The 20,546-nt window shown below is 45.9% G+C and overlaps 2 protein-coding genes across 3 annotated transcripts in view; one reads left to right on the forward strand and one right to left on the reverse strand.

Annotated features, from left to right (window-relative positions):
• The first annotated feature begins 13,301 nt into the window (after window positions 1–13,301).
• Window positions 13,302–20,546, forward strand: part of LOC132216765 (zinc finger protein 233-like) — a 29,826-nt gene continuing 22,581 nt past the window's right edge. The window contains exons 1-3 of one of the 2 annotated variants that reach the window (XM_059666248.1): window positions 13,302–13,416; window positions 13,596–13,640; window positions 20,232–20,358. In XM_059666248.1, the coding sequence (XP_059522231.1) occupies window positions 13,351–13,416; window positions 13,596–13,640; window positions 20,232–20,358 (238 nt within the window). In that variant the 5' untranslated portion in view covers window positions 13,302–13,350. The remainder of the gene's footprint in view (window positions 13,417–13,595; window positions 13,641–20,231; window positions 20,359–20,546) is intronic. The other variant, XM_059666247.1, reaches the window with a different exon arrangement.
• On the reverse strand, window positions 18,275–18,759 carry LOC132216766 (small ribosomal subunit protein eS24-like). Its single transcript, XM_059666249.1, has one exon. The coding sequence runs from the start codon at window positions 18,745–18,747 to the stop codon at window positions 18,343–18,345; it is 405 nt and encodes a 134-aa protein (XP_059522232.1). The 5' UTR covers window positions 18,748–18,759; the 3' UTR covers window positions 18,275–18,342.

Here is a 20,546-nt window from a genome sequence, read left to right on the forward strand (position 1 = left end):
GGCTGCCTCCTGCATGCCCCCCAGTGGGGATGGAGCCCGCAACCTGGGCATGTGCCCTTGGCCGGAATTGAACCCAGGACCTCCCAGTCTGCAGGCCGACGCTTTATCCACTGAGCCAAACCAGCTAGGGCAAAGGGACTCACTTTTGGGTTTACTTTTCTGGTCTTCTCCTTGCCTGTTCCTCACGGTTGCTGCCATACCTCCACTAGCACTTTGTCATATAGTGAACATCCTAACAGGAAGGAAGGGAGGGTTTTTTGTTTTTTTTCCATCTTGGAGAAAGCTCTTCCGCCACAATCCCTCGGAAGACTTGACCTAAGTAGGTGGGGTTGGGGAAGTGAACATCTGACATTTCAGCTCTGATTATGGAAGGTAGGCAGTTCAGATGACTCCAGATGGGAAAATGGCTTCTGCCACCATTTTACTTCTCCAAGCGTGAGAAGCCACGGAGAGGTACAGCCATTGTCCTTAACCAAAGGCACCAGAACGTGGCCCTGTGGCCTCCCCTCCGTGTCTCTTCTGTTTGAGAAAATCCCTTTGCTTCTTGTTATGTATCTTTCTTCTTAAGATGTTTATGGAGAAATGTTTCCCAAATAAAAGAAAGCGAGATGGAATTTGACATGGTAGAAGATCTTTTGAGAAAAATCTCATTAGCTCTCACCACGAGTTCTAGGTCTTTGCTCACAGAAAGTTTTGTGGGTTTTTTGTTGTTGTTGTTGTTTTTAAATATATTCTATTGATTTTTTACAGAGAGGAAGGGAGAGGGATAGAGAGAGAGAAACATCAATGAGAGAGAAACATGGATCAGCTGCCCCCTGCACACCCCCCACTGGGGACGTGCCCACAACAAAAGTACATGTCCCTGACCGGAATCGAACCCGGGACCCCTCAGTCCACAGGCCGACGCCCTATCTGCCGGGAGCCGGTCCATGCTTGCTGTTTCGGGGGACCTGGCATATATGGCATACGGTTCTTAATATGTTTGCTCACTTTCTTGGCGCTGTGTTTTAACCAAGGTCACCTCTCCGAGAAAGGTTGTTTCCCCAGGTAGGAATTTTTCCCTGAAGTCAGGGAGGGGATGAAACTCCTTAACTAAGTGCCAGGTGGGTAGTTAATCACTACAAACAATCATGCTTAAGCTACATAATCTTTACTCCCTGGAATGGAGACAAGAAACGCCCTAACCTTTGTAATAGAGATTGATAGGATTGAATCAACTGGTATAAATACAGATGTAACAAGACAGCAAGACACAGAACTGAGAACACAGGGCTTGGAAGACAGGACCAAGAGAGACAGAGCCTAGGCACAGAACCTACACAGAACGTTCTCTAGAGACAGAAGAACTTCGCTGGCAAGAGCATGCCGGAGGATCCTGGACCGGGACTGGCCTCGGAGCCTGGAGGCAGAGCCTGGCGAGAGAGCATGGCAGGGGATCCTGGACTGAACCTGACTGCGGAGATTGGCAGGAGAGCCTGACTAGAACCTGGTGACTGAACCTGACTGGAGAACCTGAGCAGAACCTCTCTGGAGATCGAGACCAGAACTTGGCTGGAGATCCTGGCTAGGCTGCTGATCAACTGAACACTGTGTCCGTGTCCTTCCTTCTTCGCCGACTCCGTCCACACCTTTGGGGACCCCTGGACCTGCTGGGGTCGGACCCTGGCACCTATCCACTGAGTCAAACTGCCCAGGGCAAGAAAAATTTGTTTTAAGTGGGGGGGTGGGGGGGTGGTAGAGGGTGCCCTGGCCAGTGTGGCTCAGTTGGTTGGGCATCATCCTGAGCACTAAAATGTTGCTGGTTCCATTATCTTAAGTGAGAGCTGGAGCCAGCAGGGCATGTTGTTTTCACATATTGGACTTGTGCTTGACAGGGCTCTGCCTTAGTGTCCAATCATTTCCAGTCCATTGCAACCAAAAGGAAGGGTAGTCCTGTTTGGAGGCCAGCAATGTAATTTTAGCAAATTCTAGGACAGGTTCAGCTGGGATGGTACAACAGAATAATTTTTATCCCCCCCCCCCCCCCCGCAATGGAGTAACAGAGGCTGGATGTACCCTTTTATCTCAAACAATTCTAAACCCAAACCAAATAGATGGAATAATAGTTTTCAGACCTTAGACAATAGGTAGAACAGGCTTCTTTCTGACCCTTAAAAGAAAGGAAATGAATGAAACGAGTCCTGTGATTTACCAGCTGGAAGTCTAGAGGCAGCCCTGGCTGGGTAGGTCGGTTGCTTAGAGCATTGTATGGATATGCCAAGGTTTGGGGTTCGATCCCTGGTCAGGGCACATGCAAGCATCAACCAATGAATGCATAAGTAAGTAGAACAACAAATGGATGTTTCTCTCTCTCTCACTCTCCCTTCCTCACTCTCTCTAAAATCAATAAAAAATTTTAAGATTCAGAGGCAGTTCTCAGACCACAGAGCAGACAGCAGTCTTCACTCAGTTGAGGAGACAGATATTAGAGTGCAGAGACCAAGGAGACTAGAATTTGTGACTTCAGAGATATGCAGAAGAGTCCTCTCAAGTCTCTCATAATGAATTCAAATATGTGGGAATTCAACAACACACTTGGTAATAATCCATGGGTCAAAGAAGAAATTACAAGACAAATTAGGAAATATTTTAAACTGAACAAAACCGAAAATACAACATACCAGTATGTGTGGGATGCAGTCAATAACTAAGGAAAATTTTATAGCATTGAATTCTGCTATATTAGAAAAGAGGAAAGGTCTCAGATGAATCTTTCACTTGCAGAAACTAAAACAGCCTGGCTGACGTTGCTCAGTGGTTGAGTGTTGACCTATGAACCAGGAGGTGACTGGTTACTGGTCAGGGCACATGCTCAGTTCCAGGCTCAATCCCTAGTGGAGGACCTGCATGAAGCAGCCAATTGATGGTTCTCTCTTATCACTGATGTTTCTCTCTCTCTTCCTCTCTGAAATCAATAAAAATATATTTTTTAAAAAAGAAACTAAAACAAATTATGCTCAAAGAAGGAAATGAGCAGAAATCGATGAAATAATAAGAAATGGAAAAGTGATTAAGAAAATTAATGAAACCAAAAGCTACACAATAAAATGGATAAACCTCTAACCAGAATTAAAAGACAGAAAATACAAATCACCAATTTTAGAAATGAAAGAGGAGACAGCATAACAGGTTCCACATACATTAAAAGACCAATAAAAGAATACTGTATTATAAACAACTTTATGCCAATAAGTTTAACAATTTGGGTGTGATCAACAAATTCCTTGAAAGATACAAACTACCAAAAGTTCCCTGAAGAAGAAATACGTAACAGAGAACATTTTGACTGTTGCCAGATGGGAGGGGGGTTAGGGGAATGGGTGAAAAGGGTAAATGGATTAAGAAGTACAAATTGGGCCTGGCCAGGATGGCTCAGTAGTTGAGCATTAACCTATGAACCAGAAAGTCATGGTTCGATTTCCAGTCCAGGTGCATGCCCTGGTTGCAGGCTCAATCCCCAGTAGGGAGCATGCAGGAGGTAGCTAATCAAGGATTCTCTCTCATCAATATTTCTCTCCCTTCCTCTCTGAAATCAATAAAAAAAAATTTTTTTAAAGAAAAAATGTACAAATTGGTTGTTACAAAATAGTTATGGGGATGTAAAGTATAGCATAGGAAATATAGTCAACAATATGCTAATAACTGTATGGTGTCAGATGGGTACTAGGCTCATTGTGATCACTTAATAAGGTATATAAATGTCTAATCACTATGTTGTACACCTATAATATAATATCGCTTGTCAAGTATTAAAAAAACTAGTAGATATTCTTAATTATAGTAAATTTAAAGAGTTTTTTATAATAAAAATAAACTTTTGCTCTGACACAAACACTAAGAGTTAGAAAATAGAATGATAGTAAAGGCCAAATTTATAATAGCAACAAAAGGTAAAATACCCAGGAATAAATTTGATTTATGTGAATAAAACTTGAAACAATTGAGAGGCATAAAGAAGACTTGACAATATCAACTGTTCTTGTATAATAACTCTCAGTTTTATACAGCAGCTGGTTTTCCTAACATTAATCCATAAATACAGTGGGATTCTAATAAAATTTCCAAGATAATTTTTTTCTTTATACGTGTGTGTGTGTGTGTGTGTGTGTGTGTGTGTGTGTGTGTGTGGAGAGAGAGAGAGAGAGAGAGAGAGAGAGAGAGAGAGAGAGAGAGAGAGATTTCAGAGAGGAAGGGAGAGGGAGAGAGAGAAATATCAATGATGAGAGAGAATCATTGATCAGTTGCCTCCTGCACACTTCCTACTGGGGATCGCGCCTGCAACCCCAGCATGTGCCCTTGACTGGAATTGAACTCAGGACCCTTCAGTCCGCAGGCCTCTATCCACTGAACCAAACCAGCTAGGGCTCCAAGATAGTTGTATTCAATGAAGCATAGGTTCTCAAATTCATGGTGTGAATAAAATTTTATGCCAAAGTAGGCACTTTTGAGGAATGGAAATTGTATTACTGTTGATTTGGGGAGAGAAAAATTGCCTCCTTGGGGAAAGAGTTTGGATAGCTGGGGAAAGTATGAGCCTCCCCAATTTTCCCCAGTTTCCTGTCATGTCACCAGGTCCTAGGATCTGCACACAACTCCCGCGGCCACTCTGCATCCAGAGACTGCTGTCTTGCGCCTCCTGCACGGAGGGGGGGGGGGGGGGCAGAGACCTTCCGGAAATGGCAATACAGTTGTGCCCTGGTGCGGAGGTTACCAGCGTCGGTGTTGATCAGGTCCTATTCAGTTGGGCTCAGTTAACTCCATCCACACGGGTGATCCTGGTGGCCTCTGATCTTACTGGACCCCTCCCTCCTGTTTGTCTGGACACGGGATGTCTATTATCTCCATTGCCTGAGATAGAAAGACCTTATTTCTTTTTTTCTGGTTTCTAGTAACTGGGCTAGTCACCTGCCGCTCTTTCATATTCTTTTTTCTTAACACCCTCGGTCCCGTAAGAGGCTTGGTAACATGAGACAGTTTCCCTTAAAAAAAAAAAAAAAAAAAAAGGACGAGTATTCCCTGTTAATTTGAATGGTTAGAATTTAATATCCTTTGTTTAGGAGCTTAAGTATCTTAAATCTTCCTGTGATTACAGTGGCCATGCCTACTCTGGCCAAATGACCTGTTCCCAGGTGTGACTGACAAGCAAGTACGTTCCCTATTTCGCTGAGACTTAATGGGTATGCGTCTAAATTGCAGCTTCTTGCCCTAGCTGGTTTGGCGCAGTGGATAGAGCGTTGGCCTACAGACTGAAAGGTCCCAGGTTCAATCTCGGTCAGGGGCATATACCCAGCTTGCAGGCTTGATCCCCAGTAGGGGGCATGCAGTAATTCTCTCTCATCATTGATGTTTCTATCTCTCCCTCTCTGAAATCAATACAAATATATTTGATTTCTTACAGAGAGGAAGGGAGAGGGATAGAGAGTTAGAAACATCGATGAGAGAGAAACATCGATCAGCAGCCTCCTGCACACCTCCTACTGGGGATGTGCCCGCAACCAAGGTACATGCCCTTGACCGGAATCGAACCTGGGACCTTTCAGTCCGCAGGCTGACGCTCTATCCACTGAGCCAAACTGGTTAGGGCAATACAAATACATTTTAATAAATAAATTGCAGCTTCCTGGCAAAGCTGCACAAATGGTACACCCATACTATTTGGTCTTTCCTTTGCTCCTTTCCAGTGAATTAATAACCGGGTTAATTACAGTGGTGTCACCACTATGTGAAGTGGTGGAGGTCTGACGCTGTCACCGGTATTCAGGAAACAAGATTGGAACGAAGTAAAAGTATGTATTTGCAGAGGTTATGATTTTATACATAGAATCCTTAGGAATGTGAAGACATGCTTTTAGAGTAGATGACTATAGGAAGGTAACAGGCTGCAGGTTGATGTTCAAAAATCAATTGTGTTTCTATCTAGATGGTAGAAGCTAATAATTGAAAAATGAAATTAAAAAATAATTCCATTTATGTAGCATCAAAAATTAAAAACACTTCTAAAAATTAAAATATGTAATTCCTATATACCAAACACTATAAAATGTGAAATTGTGGTTTATAATAAAGGTACATTCTGGCCTCTGTCCATGGTTCTTGGTTCATAGCTTCCCAAATCCTAAGTGAGAAGAGCAACAGGAATATCATTTGTTACAATATTTGGTCTGTTATCCTCAAATCCTGACATGGCTTCAGAGACATAGAGGGGAAATGGGCGTCATGCTCTTCATGATAAGCTCCTTTCAACCACGCCCGAGTGTTTGTTAAGGAGGTTACTTTTGGAAAGCACCGTTGTCAGAAAGTTGGGGGCTGGTTGTCAGATGAACCAACTGTGGCTGGAGAGTTGAAACGTTCAGTTGCAAACCCCAGAACTCTGAGGAGGGAGAGGGGGCCGGGGGGGTCAGTCACCAATGGCTGATGGTTTACTCCACCACGATGCCCATGCAGCAACGCCGCCATAAAGACCTATACAGGCCTGTGGCTGTGACAGCTGTGGCAAGGGGTTCCGTAGCAGCACAGTCTCACATTCATTGCAGAACTCACCTGGAGAGAAACCCTATAAAAGTAAAGAGTGCGGCAAGGGCTTTCGTTAATCTTCGTGTTCATCAGAGGGTCCACAGGGGTGAGAAGCCCTATATCTGTGAGGAGTGCGGGAAGGGCTTCACTCAGGCCGCCCACTATCACATCCATCACAGGGTCCACACAGGGGAGAAACCTTATAAGTGTGATGTCTGTGGGAAGGGCTTCAGCCACAATTCACCATTAATATGCCACCGGAGACTCCACACTGGAGAGAAACCGTCCAGGTGTGAGGTGTGTGGGAAAGGCTTTACTCGCAATACGGATCTTCACATCCATTTTCGGGTTCACACAGGAGAGAAACCCTACAGATGTAAGGAGTGTGGGAAGGGCTCCAGCCAGGCTTCCAACCTTCAAGTCCATCAGAACGTCCACACTGGGGAGAAACCGTACACATGTGGTGTCTGTGGCAAGGGCTTTCTTTTATTGATTTTTTAGAGAGCAAGGGAGAGGGATAGAGAGAGATAGAAACATGGATGAGAGAGAAACATCATCCATCAGCTTCCTCCCGCACACCCCCTACTGGGGATGGAGCCAGCAACCAGGGCATGTGCCCTGACCAGGAATCAGAGAGCTGACCTCTTGGTTCCTGGGTCGATGCTCAACCACTGTGTCACATTGGCCGGGCTCCATTGACTCTTAAGAGAGAGTGGAAGGCCCGGTCAGCATGGCTCAGTGGTTGAGCGTCAACCTAGGACCCAGGAGGTCACAGTTCGATTCCCGGTCAGGGCACATGCCTGGGTTATGGGCTTGATCCCCAGTGTGGGGCATGCAGGAGGCAGCTGATCCATGATTCTCTCTCATCATCAATCTCTCTCTCTCTCTCTCTCTCTCTCTCTCTCTCTCTCTCTCTCCCCCTCTCCCTTCCTCTCTGAAATCAATAAAAAAATTTTTTTTAAAAGAGAGAGAGAGTGGAAAGGAGGGAAAGAGGGAGAGAGAGAGAGATTGAGGATTGGCTGCCTCCTGCACTGCGGATCCAATTTATCATCCAGGGAGAGCCCTTGACTGGGAATGGAACCCATGACCCTTCCTTCGAGGGCTGCTGCTCTAACTGCTGAGGACACTGGCCACAGCACAGCCACAGTTACTTTTCAGTCACATTTATTTGTGCTCTGATTTTTAAAAATCAGGGAAAAGGAAAGAAGGAAAAGATAAAGAAAAAGAAAAAAAGAGGTCAGGTGCTAATAGTGCCTGAGAACTGACTGAAGTGAACCATCTTATGCATTTTTTTTAAAAAAAGTGGCAACCTAGCCCTGGCCGGTGGCTCAGTGGTTAGGTCGTTGGCCCAGGCACCTAAGGGTGGCGGGTTCCATTCTAGGTCAAGGGCATGTCCTAGGTTGTGGTTCGCTCCCCACCCTCAGGGCGCTGGGGAAAGGCAACCAGTGGATGTTTCTCTCTCCCTTCCACTCTTTCTGAAAAGCAATGGGGAAAAAATCCTCAGGTGAGGATTAACGAAAAGAACAACCCACACCACAAATTTTTTTTAAAAAATATATTCTTACTGATTTCAGAAAGGAAGGAAGAGGGAGAGAGATAGAAACATCCTTGATGAGAATCATGGATCAGCTGCCTCCTGCAAGTCCCCCACTGGTGATCAATCCCAAAACCCTGGGATGTGCTCTTGACAAAATTCGAACCTGGGACCTTTCAGTTCGCAGGTCCACGCTCGGTCCACTGAGCAACCGGCTAGGCAGGCCACAGTTGTTTGTAGTTGTTGCGGTGACCTAAGGAAAGCGCTGCCGTGTGGAGGATTCTGGGAATTGTAGTCCAGGAGCGCCAGGCAGGCCGAGCCACTTCCGCTCTAGGAGGGGGAGCTGCAGCCCTGGTTTCGCTGCGGGACTGTGCGGAGCGCCGGCCGCTCGCTGTGCCTTCTGGGGGGAGTGAGTGCGGCTCCGTCCCCTCCCGGCTCGCCTGGGCCTGGCGCCCGCAGGTGCCTCTGCTCGGAGGAATAGAAGCCGCGTTGGCAGGTCTGTGCCTGCTCCTCGGATGGAGTTGGGGGCGGGCCGGGGTCCCCGATTCCAGGCTTGAGGGTCTCGGGGGACCCGTTCCCTCGCCTCCCTTACTCCTGCGCGCTCTGCCGCCTCCTGATGATGCCTTTGAAGAGTTATTTAATTGCTCCATTTCTCCCACCTGGAGTGCAGTTCATAGTAGGGCGCTGGAGGCGGACCGGCCCAGTCACCCCCAGCCCGTAGTGTGCGGGTTCCTGACTTCCTGCGGGGAGATTTCACAGCAGGAGTGGGGGTCTGTTGACTAATGCTGGGGACCGTTAAGAGTTCAGGAGAAAGAAAATACAAAGTCCGTGCCAGATATAAGGGGTGGCACGCTCCACAGAGAGCCTGGGGCTGGCTTCCTTTCTGGTGGGGGGTTTTAGCTGCTTTCCAGAGGCGGGATTTTTAGGGGGGACGGGGGGGGGGGCTCGCTGAGGGTCTCAATAGAAGATTCATCAGCTTTCCAGGTGTGCCTTTCAGGGTGAGGGCTCCACTGCTTCAGCGGTTCTCAACCTGTGGGTCGCGGCCCCTTTGGGGGTCGAAGGACCCTTTCACAGGCGTCGCCTAAGACCATCGGAAAACACATATATAATTACATATTGTTTTTGTGATTAATCACTATGCTTTCATTATGTTCAATTTGTAACAATGAAAATACTGCATATCAGATATTTACATTGCGATTCATAACAGTAGCAAAATTACAGCTATGAAGTAGCAACGAAAATGATTTTATGAAAAAAAAAAAAAAGAAAATGATTTTATGGTTGGGGGTCACCACAACATGAGGAACTGTATTAAAGGGACGCGGCCTTAGGAAGGTTGAGAGCCACGGCACTGCTTGGTCAGCGCCAGGGCAGGGGTCATCAGTCATTGCCGCTGGCCCTGGCCTCCCTGCCCTGGTTTTGCAGCTTTTCTGGGCCTGGAGCTGAAGTACAACTGAATCCTGTATGTTCTCTCTAGAGAGGGAAGCTCAGGGGGGAGGTCTAAACCCGTGACCCTGCTTTCCACCTGGGTGACCTTCTAGATCTGGCTGTAAATTGCGGTATCAGTTTTATCAACAGAAGAAAAACTCAAACTTACAGAGAATATACATTTATCTGAGCCCAACTGTCGACAATTGTCAGGAAGCAAAATCTCAACGGCTTGTAATTATTACAATTACAATCAAGAGACGGTGCAAGTGGGTTACATGAAATGCATTGGTGAGGGATTACGGAGGTGAGAGAAAGCAAGGCGGGGAAACCTCTGGGATTGGATGAAAAGTTAAAGGATAGACACATCTTTTCATAGGTGGGTACAGGCTACCTACCAGTCAGCAATTAACAGGATAAAAATAACAATGAGGATTTGTAGTCTCTGCTCTGGTGAGTTGGCTGAACCCTGCAGGGTCTGGAAGAAGGGAAGTGACCCTGGCATTTCAAAGGTATGTTATCTTAGACTCTGCTGAGGTAAAGATAGACTTTTGTCAGGAAAGTTCTAGCCCAGGACAAGCCATAAACTGCTTTTAGTTAAAAAGTTTAATTTCAGCCCTAAAGGGTTTGGCTCTGTGGATAGAGCATCAGCCTGAGAACTGAAGGGCCTGGGTTTGATTCCGGGGCACATGCCCGGGTTTCTGGCTCAATCCCCAGTAGGGGGTGTGCAGGAGGCAGACGATCAATGATTCTCTGTCATCATTGATGTTTCTCTCTCCTTCTCCCTTCCTCTCTCTGAAATTAATAAAAACATATTTTTTTAAAAAAAAAGTTTTAATTTCAGACCATCCTTGTGGTTACTTTAGGTCTCTGAATTCGCAAGGCTGCCATGTAGGCCTGGCCTGAGCTTGTCAGGTTAGCGTGTGGCCCCTTTTGGCCCATCGTTTGTGGAGTTGTCTGTACCCTCCCACTACTCTCCTGCCTCAGTAGTACCTCCCTAGGAGGGGTGCTGTGAGATTCAGGTGAAGTAAAAAGATGTAACAATGCTTAGACGTTAGCCATCTGTTATTTCTGTTGGAGAAGCACTCGTCCCTGAACGCTTCTGCGATGAGCCTGAGTTCCAGCTGCAGCCCACTGGCCCTTCTCTGCCGCCAGGGGAGTGCAGCTCCGCCTGGATTGCTAATGACCCCCCACCCTTTTCAAAAGGAGGAAGTGGGTCTCCTCCCAGCTGGTGCCTGGAGGATGTCCACTGTGCTTCCTCCTGGACCAGAGATTCAGTTGTGCTGTCTTCCAACCTCTTTTCCTCTTTCAGCTGTGACTTCTCCAGGAGGGTGCAGAGAGAAGGGAGTGACCCCCTGGCTCCTGGTAACACTGTCCCAACGTGGGAAAGTTTAACAAGCTGTGCGTCATTTCTGTTCTCAATAGGGAAGCAGACTTCTTTCACTCATTAGAAATTTTTTTTCTATTGGGCAACCCAGCACTGACTTCCGGTGTTAGGTCGAACCTTGGTCATTGTGGACGTTACAGACCCTGGCTCTTTATATATAGATGGATTATAGGCATATTCTGATGATTGAGTTAATTTGTGCTCATCGTAGAGAACTTGAGAAATAGCTGAAGGAAGCCAAACATTACCCATGACCCCACAAGTGAATATGTCACTTTTACGGATGACCTTGATGTTTGAGCAAAGCAAGTAAAATAAGAAACCCAGAAAAGAAATTGGAAACGCAGTTCATCCTCTCCTCCTCCCATCTGGGAACTACAGGTTTAGAATCGCCCGACTCAAAGCAAACTCAGACATTGACTAGTCCAGCCCTTCACCAACTACCCAGTGGAGTGTGCTTTCAGTTAGTCTTTGATTCCATGGGTACTGAGTACTCACTCTACTCTAGATTCTAAGAATAAAAAGATGTGGTAATGATCTCATAGGCCAGTGGTTCTCAACCTTGGCGGCACATTAGAATTACCTGGGAATCTTGTTTAAATCCTGATTTCTGGGCCTCGTCCTCTGGAAATTCTGTTTCTTTGTTACTAATGTTGTGGCCTCACCCCATAACAAAGAAACAGAATTTCTGGAGGACGAGGCCCAGAAATCAGGATTTTAAAAAGATTCCCAGGTGCCCTAGCCGGTTTGCTCACTGGATAGAGTGTCCGCCTGGGGACTGAAGGGTCCCAGGTTTGATTCCAGTCAAGGGCATGTACCTTGGTTGCAGGTGCATCCCCAGTAGGGGGTTGCCGTGGTCCTGCCCCAGCGGGTCCAGGGGTCCCCAAAGGCGTGGACGGAGTCGGCGAAGAAGGAATGACACGGAGACAGCGTTCAGTTAATCAGCAGCCTAGCCAGGATCTCCAGCCAAGTTCTGGTCTGGATCTCCAGAGAGGTTCTGCTTCAGATCTCCAGCCAGGTTCAGTCACCAGGTTCTAGTCAGGTTCTCTTGCCATGTTCTATAGTCAGGTTCAGTCCAGGGTCTATTGCCATGTTTTCTCCAGCGAAGTTCTTCTGTCTCCAGGCTCCGTGTAGGTTCTGTCTTCTGAATTCTGTCTCATGAGTTCTGTGTTCTAAGTTCTGTGTTCTGAGTTCTGTCTTCTAAATTCTGAGTGTTTCTGTCTTGTTACAACTGTATTTATACCAGTTGATTCAATCCTATCAATCTCTATTACAGAGGTTAGGGCGTTTCTTATCTCCATTCCAGGGAGAAAAGATTATGTAGTTTAAGCATGATTGTTCGTAGTTAAAGGGATTAATTACCCGCCTGGCACTTAGTTGAGGGGTTTCATTCCCTCCCTAACTTCAGGGGAAAATCCCTACCTGGGGATTCAACCTTTCTCGGAGAGGTGACCTTGGTTAAAACACAGCGCCAAGAAGGTGAGCAAACACATCAAGAACCGTATGCCATATATGCCAGGTCCCTTGAAACAGCAAGGATGGACCGGCTCCCGGCAGGGGGTGTGCAGGAGGCAGCTGGTCGATGCTTCTCTCTCATCGATGTTTCTAACTCTATCCCTCTCCCTTCCTCTCTATAAAAAAATCAATAAAATATATATTAAAAAAAAAAAGATTCTCAGGTGATTCTAATGTGCAGCCAAGGTTGAGAACCACTGTCATAGGCAAAACGTGCCCAGGTGATGGAGGGCTTCTCAGAGTGGCTGGCAGACAGTAGGCAGGTGGTGAGCAGGTGATTGGCAGGCGGCCAGCTAGCCAGGCGCCCCAGACCCCACTTGCTTTCTCTCACTAAATACTGTGAAATGTCAGGTCTCCTTGCAAAGCTCCATGACTGAGCAGAGCAGGGGAGTGCAGCAAATGTAGGGCCAGAGCAAGGAATTGGACGTTATAAAGGGAATTGCTTCCAGGCTTCGAGAAGCGGATGTGTTGCTCTCATTCCCACCACAGTCCTTCTGCCGGAAGTAGGAAGGCCCATGAACACGAGTAGCTCTCAGGTACTGCATGCGTATTTGAATGTATTGACAAAGCTGTGAGCTAGACAATGGTACGATCCCCACTTGATAGATGTGGAATAGGCACATAGGGCTAGTGGGTCAGAAGGATCAGTAGTGGGATCCTGGCGATATGCCCCACCCAGACCTGTTGGCCTCTGAGTTTGCTCATTCCAGTGCTTTTCATTTCCCACAGTCCCCAGGATGAGAGCAATGACCCTTTACTCTGTGCTATTAGCCTTACTGCTTGGAGCCGGGCAGGTAGTTCGCTGCACTAGGGCCCCTGGCTGAGAGGCTACTGCTAAGAGCCAAAGGAGAGGGTCACTTTTTTAAAAATATATATTTTATTGATTTTTTTACAGAGAGGAAGGGAGAGGGATAGAGAGCTAGAAACATCGATGAAAGAGAAACATCGACCAGCCACCTCCTGCACACCCACTACTGGGGATGTGCCCGAAACCAAGGTACATGCCCTTGACCAGAATCGAACCCGGGACCTCTCAGTTCACAGGCCGACACTCTATCCACTGAGCCAAACTGGTTAGGCGGAGGGGGTCACTTTTTAAAACTCACACAGAGCAGCCATATGTGCCAGGGCCTGTGTCTCATGGCTTCTTTCTCCTTTGCCACTTCTGCCTTCCAGGGTTCTGTGCTTCTCCAGGAGCAGGAGAAAATGGCCAAGTTCCAGGTGAGTTGAGTTTTGATTTTGATCTCTTAAAATCTCTCCTCAAAGGTTAGACACAGCATCTTTCTCTTCCTTGGGAAGGATAAAAGACAGGTGTGTGTTTGTTATGTGCCAGTGACTAGCTGGCCTTTTATATTGGTTCTGTTTTTGTTTTGGTTTTATTTTACCATCTTCACTTCACAAATACTGGTGCAGAGATTCATAGATATAAAAAACGTTTTAAAAGCCACACCACTACACTGCTACGCCAGCTGTTTTCCCCTAGGCTGTATTTTATATAATTACAGGCAGAGTATATGAACAATTTTCAATCTTATGTTTTCACTTAATGTTATCACTTGAGTTTTTTGTGATTCGGCATTCTTTTACATACTCGTTTCAGAAGGTTTCTATTTTTTGTGTGTGAACTTCAGAAGCTACAAACAAGCATACCATACACTCCACTGTGCCTCTGAAAAAATTTTATTTTTATTTATAACACTTTTGCATGGGCTTTTAAAAACGAAATATAATTTAACAATGGGCTGTTAATTTTTATTGTTTTTTTTTCTTTTCTTTTTTATTTATTTAAAAAATATATTTTTTATTTTATTTTTTTTTTAATTTTTTTTAATTAAATCTTTATTGTTCAGATTATTACATTTGTTCCTTTTTTTTTTCCCCCCATAACTCCCCTCCTCCCAGTTCCCGCCCCACCCTCCGCCCTCACTCCCCACCCACTGTCCTCATCCATAGGTGCACAATTTTTGTCCAGTCTCTTCCCGCATCTCCCACACCCCTTTCCCCCCCAAGAATAGTCAGTCCATTCCCTTTCTATGTCCCTGATTCTATTATAATCAACAGTTCATTCTGTTCATCAGATTATTTATTCACTTGATTCTTAGATTCACTTGTTGATAGATGCATATTTGTTGTTCATAATTTGTATCTTTACCTTTTTCTTCCTCTTCCTCTTCTTAAAGGATACCTTTCAGCATTTCATATAATCCTGGTTTGGTGGTGATGAACTCCTTTAGCTTTTCCTTATCTGTGAAGCTCTTTATCTGACCTTCAATTCTGAATGATAGCTTTGCTGGATAAAGTAATCTTGGTTGTAATTTCTTGGTATTCATCACTTTGAATATTTCTTGCCACTCCCTTCTGGCCTGCAAAGTTTCTGTTGAGAAATCAGCTGACAGTCGTATGGGTATTCCCTTGTAGGTAACTGAGTTACTTTCTCTTGCTGTTTTTAAGATTCTCTCTTTATCTTTTGCTCTTGGCATTTTAATTATGATGTGTCTTGGTGTGGTCCTCTTTGGATTCCTTTTGTTTGGGGTTCTCCGCGCTTCTTGGACCTGTAAGTCCATTTCTTTCACCAGGTGGGGGAAGTTTTCTGTCATTATTTCTTCAAATAGGTTTTCAATATCTTGCTCTCTCTCATCTTCTGGCACCCCTATAATTCTGATGTTGGTACGCTTGAAGCTGTCCCAGAGGCTCCTTACACTATCCTGGCAATTTTGGATTCTTTTTTCATTTTGCTTTTCCCGTTGGATGTTTTTTGCTTCCTCGCAATTCAAATCATTGACTTGATTCTTGCGCTCCTCTGGTCTGCTGTCGGGCGTCTGTTTAATATTCTTTATTTCAGACCGTGTGTGCTTAATTTCTAGTTGGTTCCCCAATATAAGATCGAGGGTCTTATTAGTTTTCGTGTAGATCTCATTAAGTCTATCGGCAGCTTCTAAACAGTTCTTGAGAGACCTTAAAAGTGTGGTTCTGAACTCTATTTCTTCCATTGACAATTTTGTCCTGTTTCTTTGTCTCCGCATTTTGTTATGCTTCTTTGGTGCACCCCCTAGTGGTCTTTGTTCGCAGTCTTATAGATAAATCTTGATTGTTGTAGCTAATTCCAGGGAGGGTTTGACCTCCAGGCCAAGTGGCTATGAGAATCAGCTGTGTCAGCAGTGAGAGAACTTCTGTCCTCTAGGGAGGTGCTAATCTAGCCTTTGCCTGAGGCTATCTGGTAAATGCCTCTGTGCAGGGCTTGGGCGGGGCGGGTCGAACAGGATCAACAGGGTGGGCCGGAGAGAGCAGTTATGGCGGCTCTCAGTCCTGTCCCCAGGGGCTCTGCCTCTCTGAGTCCCAGCACCCGCTGCAAGGCTCGGAGAGAAAGCTGCACTCGCTCTGACCGAAGCCAGACAGTCCGCTTCTCCCGTTTGAGCCTGGGTCCCTAAAGACTCGCCTGTATCTGGAGCTCAGAGTCTGCGACTCCCTCCCGATTGAAAACAACAAACGCGCCCTCCGCCGCCAGCCCGCTCCACGCACTCCGCACCTCAGAATTTGACTTAAGCACTGCGCCTCCTCTGAGTGTCAGTATGCGTTTCTCTTTCCTCCTAGTTGTAGGACTTCCACTCAGCCAGCGTTCCTGTGGTTCTGGGTGATGTCCCTTCCGTTTTTTGGTTTCACTTTTGAAGTAGTTGTTCAAAGCAGCAAACTCCGGCGTTAACCTATGCCGCCATCTTGGTTCTCCCCAATTTTTATTGTTAAACGAAGGAGCTCTCTACATATTTCATCACCACGAAAGGTTCCCTCGTGCCCCTGGCCACACCCCCGGCTGTAGACAACACTGACTAACTTTATGTCACGACAGATTCATCTTTCCTAAAGTTCACGTAAATGGAATTATACAGCATGTCTTGCTTCATTTGTTCATCATTACGGTTTTGAACACATATCCATAGTTTTTATTGCTGCATAGTATTACATTGTATGGGTATATACCACAATTTGGTTATCCAATCACCTGTTCTTAGTTTTTGGCTATCTATCTATCTATCTATCTATCTATCTATCTATTGAAAGAGGTCATATGCTAATTGGTCCTAATGGTGTCACAGTCATGACCACTAAGGAGGAGGCTGCCTGCGTGTGCGGGCGGGACATTGCTCCCTGAGAGGGGGTGGCAGCAGGGAGGTGCCCAGAGGAGGCCCGTGCCCGGGACGGCGGGGATGAGAGCCCGTAGCGCCCCCTCACCAGACCTTCACCACCCACCGCTTGCACTCAGAGCGCCCCACTGCTCACCTGCCTGGGGAAGGAGCGCAGTGCAGCAGGTGGGAGTTTCCACACTCTCCTCCAGCCGTGACAGGGCAGAGCCGCTGTGTTGCTCCGGAAACAGAGCAGAAGTGGGAGGCGGCCGGAGAAGGTGGGACCAGCCCGAGGCAACTCGAGGGACTGAGGGTGGGGCTTGAAGGGGCCAGAGAAGGCCAGAGGGGTTGAGCGGGCGGGGTGGGTCAGGCGCCCTGGAGCTCTGCGTGGAGAGGTTTAGGTGTCGAGGCAGGGCAGCCGGTGGGCCGCGCGATTTTGTGCGCTGGACCCCTAGTTGTTAATCAAGTTCTGTGAGGACTTGTGTACTAGACTTTTGGATGAACACGGGTTTTCTTTCTTTTTTTGATAAATAATTAGCAGGCGAATCTCTGGGTCATATGCTTCGCTTTTAAAGAAACTGCCAAGTCAGTCTCCACTGTGGTTGTATATTTCACGTTCTCACCAGCAACATGTGAGAGTTCCAGTTGCCTCCACATCATTTCCAGAGTTAGATATTTTCCAGCTTTTAATTTAGCTGTTGTAATGGCAGACGTATAGTGGTATATCCGTGTGATTTTCTTCCTTTTTTTTCATCAGTGCGATTTTCATTTGCATTTCCCAATGCCTGTGGATTTTGAATATCTTGTTTTCTTTTTGACCGTTTGTATATCCTCTTTTGGAATTGTTTGTTCAGCTCTCCTGTTCAATTTTTAAATTGAGTTGTGTTCTTACTAGTTCTTTTTAGATTTTGGATACAAGTCCCTCTGACCCATGAACATTTAGATCTTTCATTTACCACTTTTTCATTTATTTGAGTCTTACTCCCTTTCTCTGCCATGTTTTATAGTTTAGAATGTATAGATTTCTTATACCTATTTTGTTATATTCATCCCTAAGTGATGTTTTGGATTGGCTATTCTAAATGATACTGTTTTTGAAATTCAATTTCTATTTAATTGATATTTGTATCTTGACTTTACTAAATTTGCATGCTAGTTCTAGTAACATTTTGTATGTCACAGATTTTTCTGCATTGATGGTACGTAAAGATTTGTCCTTCCATTCCCACCCCCATCCCCATTCCCATTGTGTTGACTTCTTTTTCGTCTCTTATTGCATGGCGGGGACTGCTAGAACAGTTTGGGATAGAAGTACTAACCGTGTACAGTAAGCATGTCAGACTCGCAGCCCACAACGAATATTCTTGCGGCCCAGCCAATATAACAGTACTTAAGAAACGTTTTAATACAATTTTCGTAACTTACTTTTTACAATATCCTGTTGCACATAATTATTAATAACGAACTACAACGTGTGTTAATGACTAATTACTATAATCGTGTTGCATTCATTTCCCTTATGAACCTTATGTGCAGGCGCACCATTTCTCTCCACTAATACTAGCAGCAATTACTTGTGATAAGAGGGAATGTTCAGTACCAGTTCCCCTGTTCTAGCCACAATCAGAAGTCTCTCTCCCCTGCATCTTTAATGACTACATCTTATTTCAATAAATTAATGTGTCTTAAAAAGTTTCCTATTTCTATGTATTTATGTGGTTTAAGGTTTTTGTGGGGTTTTTTCACATAAAAGTTTAGTTTATTAATCCTCTCATGAAAAACCTGCACAATGACTACAGATGAAGTCACAGGAATCTTGACTCCTTTCTGCCAGCACCAGCGTTGGCCTTGCAGTCCCCCTGACTTTTTTCGTTCTGTTCTTGCGTTCCTCTCTGTTTTCTTGAGGTCTTCTTCTTCTCATATAGGCCGTGTCTTGCAAGTCTGTGTTTGGGCTCCTTTTTCTTTGCGTAATCCAAGGAGTCAAAAATCATGCCAAAGCCAGTGGTCTTGTCACCACCAATGTGGATTTTGAGTCCAAACACAAAGATGACATCCGGTGTGGTCTTACACAGTTTGGCTAGCTTTTCCCGAACTTCTGTCCTGGGTACTGTTGCCTTCCCTGGGTGAAGGAATTCAATGACCATTTGCTTCCGCTGAAGTAGTCTGTTGGTCATGAACTTCCTGGTCCAGATAGTTACTGTGTCATTCATGATGAAAGTTAATCTTCAAGCAGCCAGGGAGGGGAAAAAAACACACTGATTTAAGGTTTTTAAAAAGTCGTTTCAAAGAGCACCGACCGGGAATCGAACCAGTGACCTCTTGGTTCAAAGGTCTGTGCTCAACCACGGAGCCACACCGGCAGGGCGGTCCATGTGTAAATTTGTTTGCATGCGCTGCAGCGAAGTCTGTGAGACTCCAAGTTCGCCAGAACGTCTTCGGGTGGACGTTCTTGGTTCTTCCTGAAGGCACTGCCGCACGAAATCCCGTTGTGTTAGGTACCCAACATGACCTCCTGGCTTGCGGAGATCGCTAACAGACGCCAGCTGCTGCAAATGCTGAGCAAAGTGATGTATGGCTGATGCTGTGGGTGGACTCCCGACGTGGAAATAGTGCGTGCTTGCTCTCTGTGTTAGAACAATGGAGCGCTGATTTCTGAAATAAAATTCAATGATTTTTATGCGTTGTTCCATCGTGAATTTTTCCATAATAGATTTCTACAAAACACATTTTTTAAAAAATATATTTTATTGATTTTTTTACAGAGAGGAAGGGAGAGTTAGAAACATTGATGAGAGAGAAACATTGATCAGCTGCCTCCCACACACTCCGCACTGGGGATGTGCCCGCAACCAAGGTACATGCCCTTGACTGGAATCAAACCTGGAACCCTTCAGTCCGCAGGCCAACGCTCTATCCACTGAGCCAAACCAGTCAGGGCTACAAAACACATTTTTTAAATCTGAAACAATTTTTTTTTAAATTACTGCCAAAAGAGTTATGGCATTTTTCAACGGTAACGTGACTTATGGGCCACCCTGTACCTCTGGTATGAGCACCATCGTACAGGTGAGGAAATAGATTCCGGCATTTGTCTGAAGTCATGCAGCTTGGGAGGGGCACGCGTTGGGATTTAAACTGAGGTGTTCTGGCATGAGCACGGCCACTTTGACTGCTGCCATCAATAGTGTCACAGGTAGGTGGCATGTGCCTTCAGAGTACGAAGGACCAATTTCATTGCTCTCAGTAAGGGTTGGTCAGGTTGAGTAACAGTGACAGTACCCAGGCTTAGTGGATGCGTGAGTGAGCAAGGAGAGAGAAAGGCTGTCAGACCCCGTTGGGAGTACATTGACCTAACATTTCTGGAACAATTGGGTAGCATTAATCACTGTATGAAATGTATCTCCCCCATGAGTGAAGACTTACAGTTCAGGGGGCTTCCTTAGACATACTCACAGATGACACCAAGTGAAATGAACAGGGATTGTTTGTTAATGGCACACACTTCGGACGGGACTATGGAAAATTAGTGTATGAAGTTGGCGTGCTGGGTTGAGAAGAGAGGGAAGGTCCTTAAAGTGGACTCGGGGCCGGCAGAATCCAGGTCAACTTCCCCCCGTCCTCTCTGCCCCTCAGTGCTGCCCTCTCCCCTGCCCACTGGTCATGAAGTTGAGGTTTCCTGTGTGCGGTGTTGTAGGAGGCGGTGACGTTCCAGGACGTGGCTGTGGTCTTCACGGAGGAGGAGCTGGGGCTGCTGGACCCGTCCCAGAGGACGCTGTACCGAGACGTGATGCTGGAGAACTTCCGGAACCTGGTCTCAGTGGGTGAGGACGGGCGCCCTCTGCGACTGAATGTCAGCTCCCGGGAGTATTTGGATTTCAAATGTTGAAGACTTTGGGACTCTTGAAATGTGTCCCAAACCTGGGATCTCAGTTTCCTAAGTCCTGTGAGATAGCCTGTCTGTACCTTTCCTCTTTTTTGCAGATTGCAGTAGGGACATCTTGGTGGCGTT

Source organism: Myotis daubentonii, chromosome 15 (assembly GCF_963259705.1).
Source record: "Myotis daubentonii chromosome 15, mMyoDau2.1, whole genome shotgun sequence".
In the NCBI taxonomy this organism is placed as follows: domain Eukaryota; kingdom Metazoa; phylum Chordata; class Mammalia; order Chiroptera; family Vespertilionidae; genus Myotis; species Myotis daubentonii.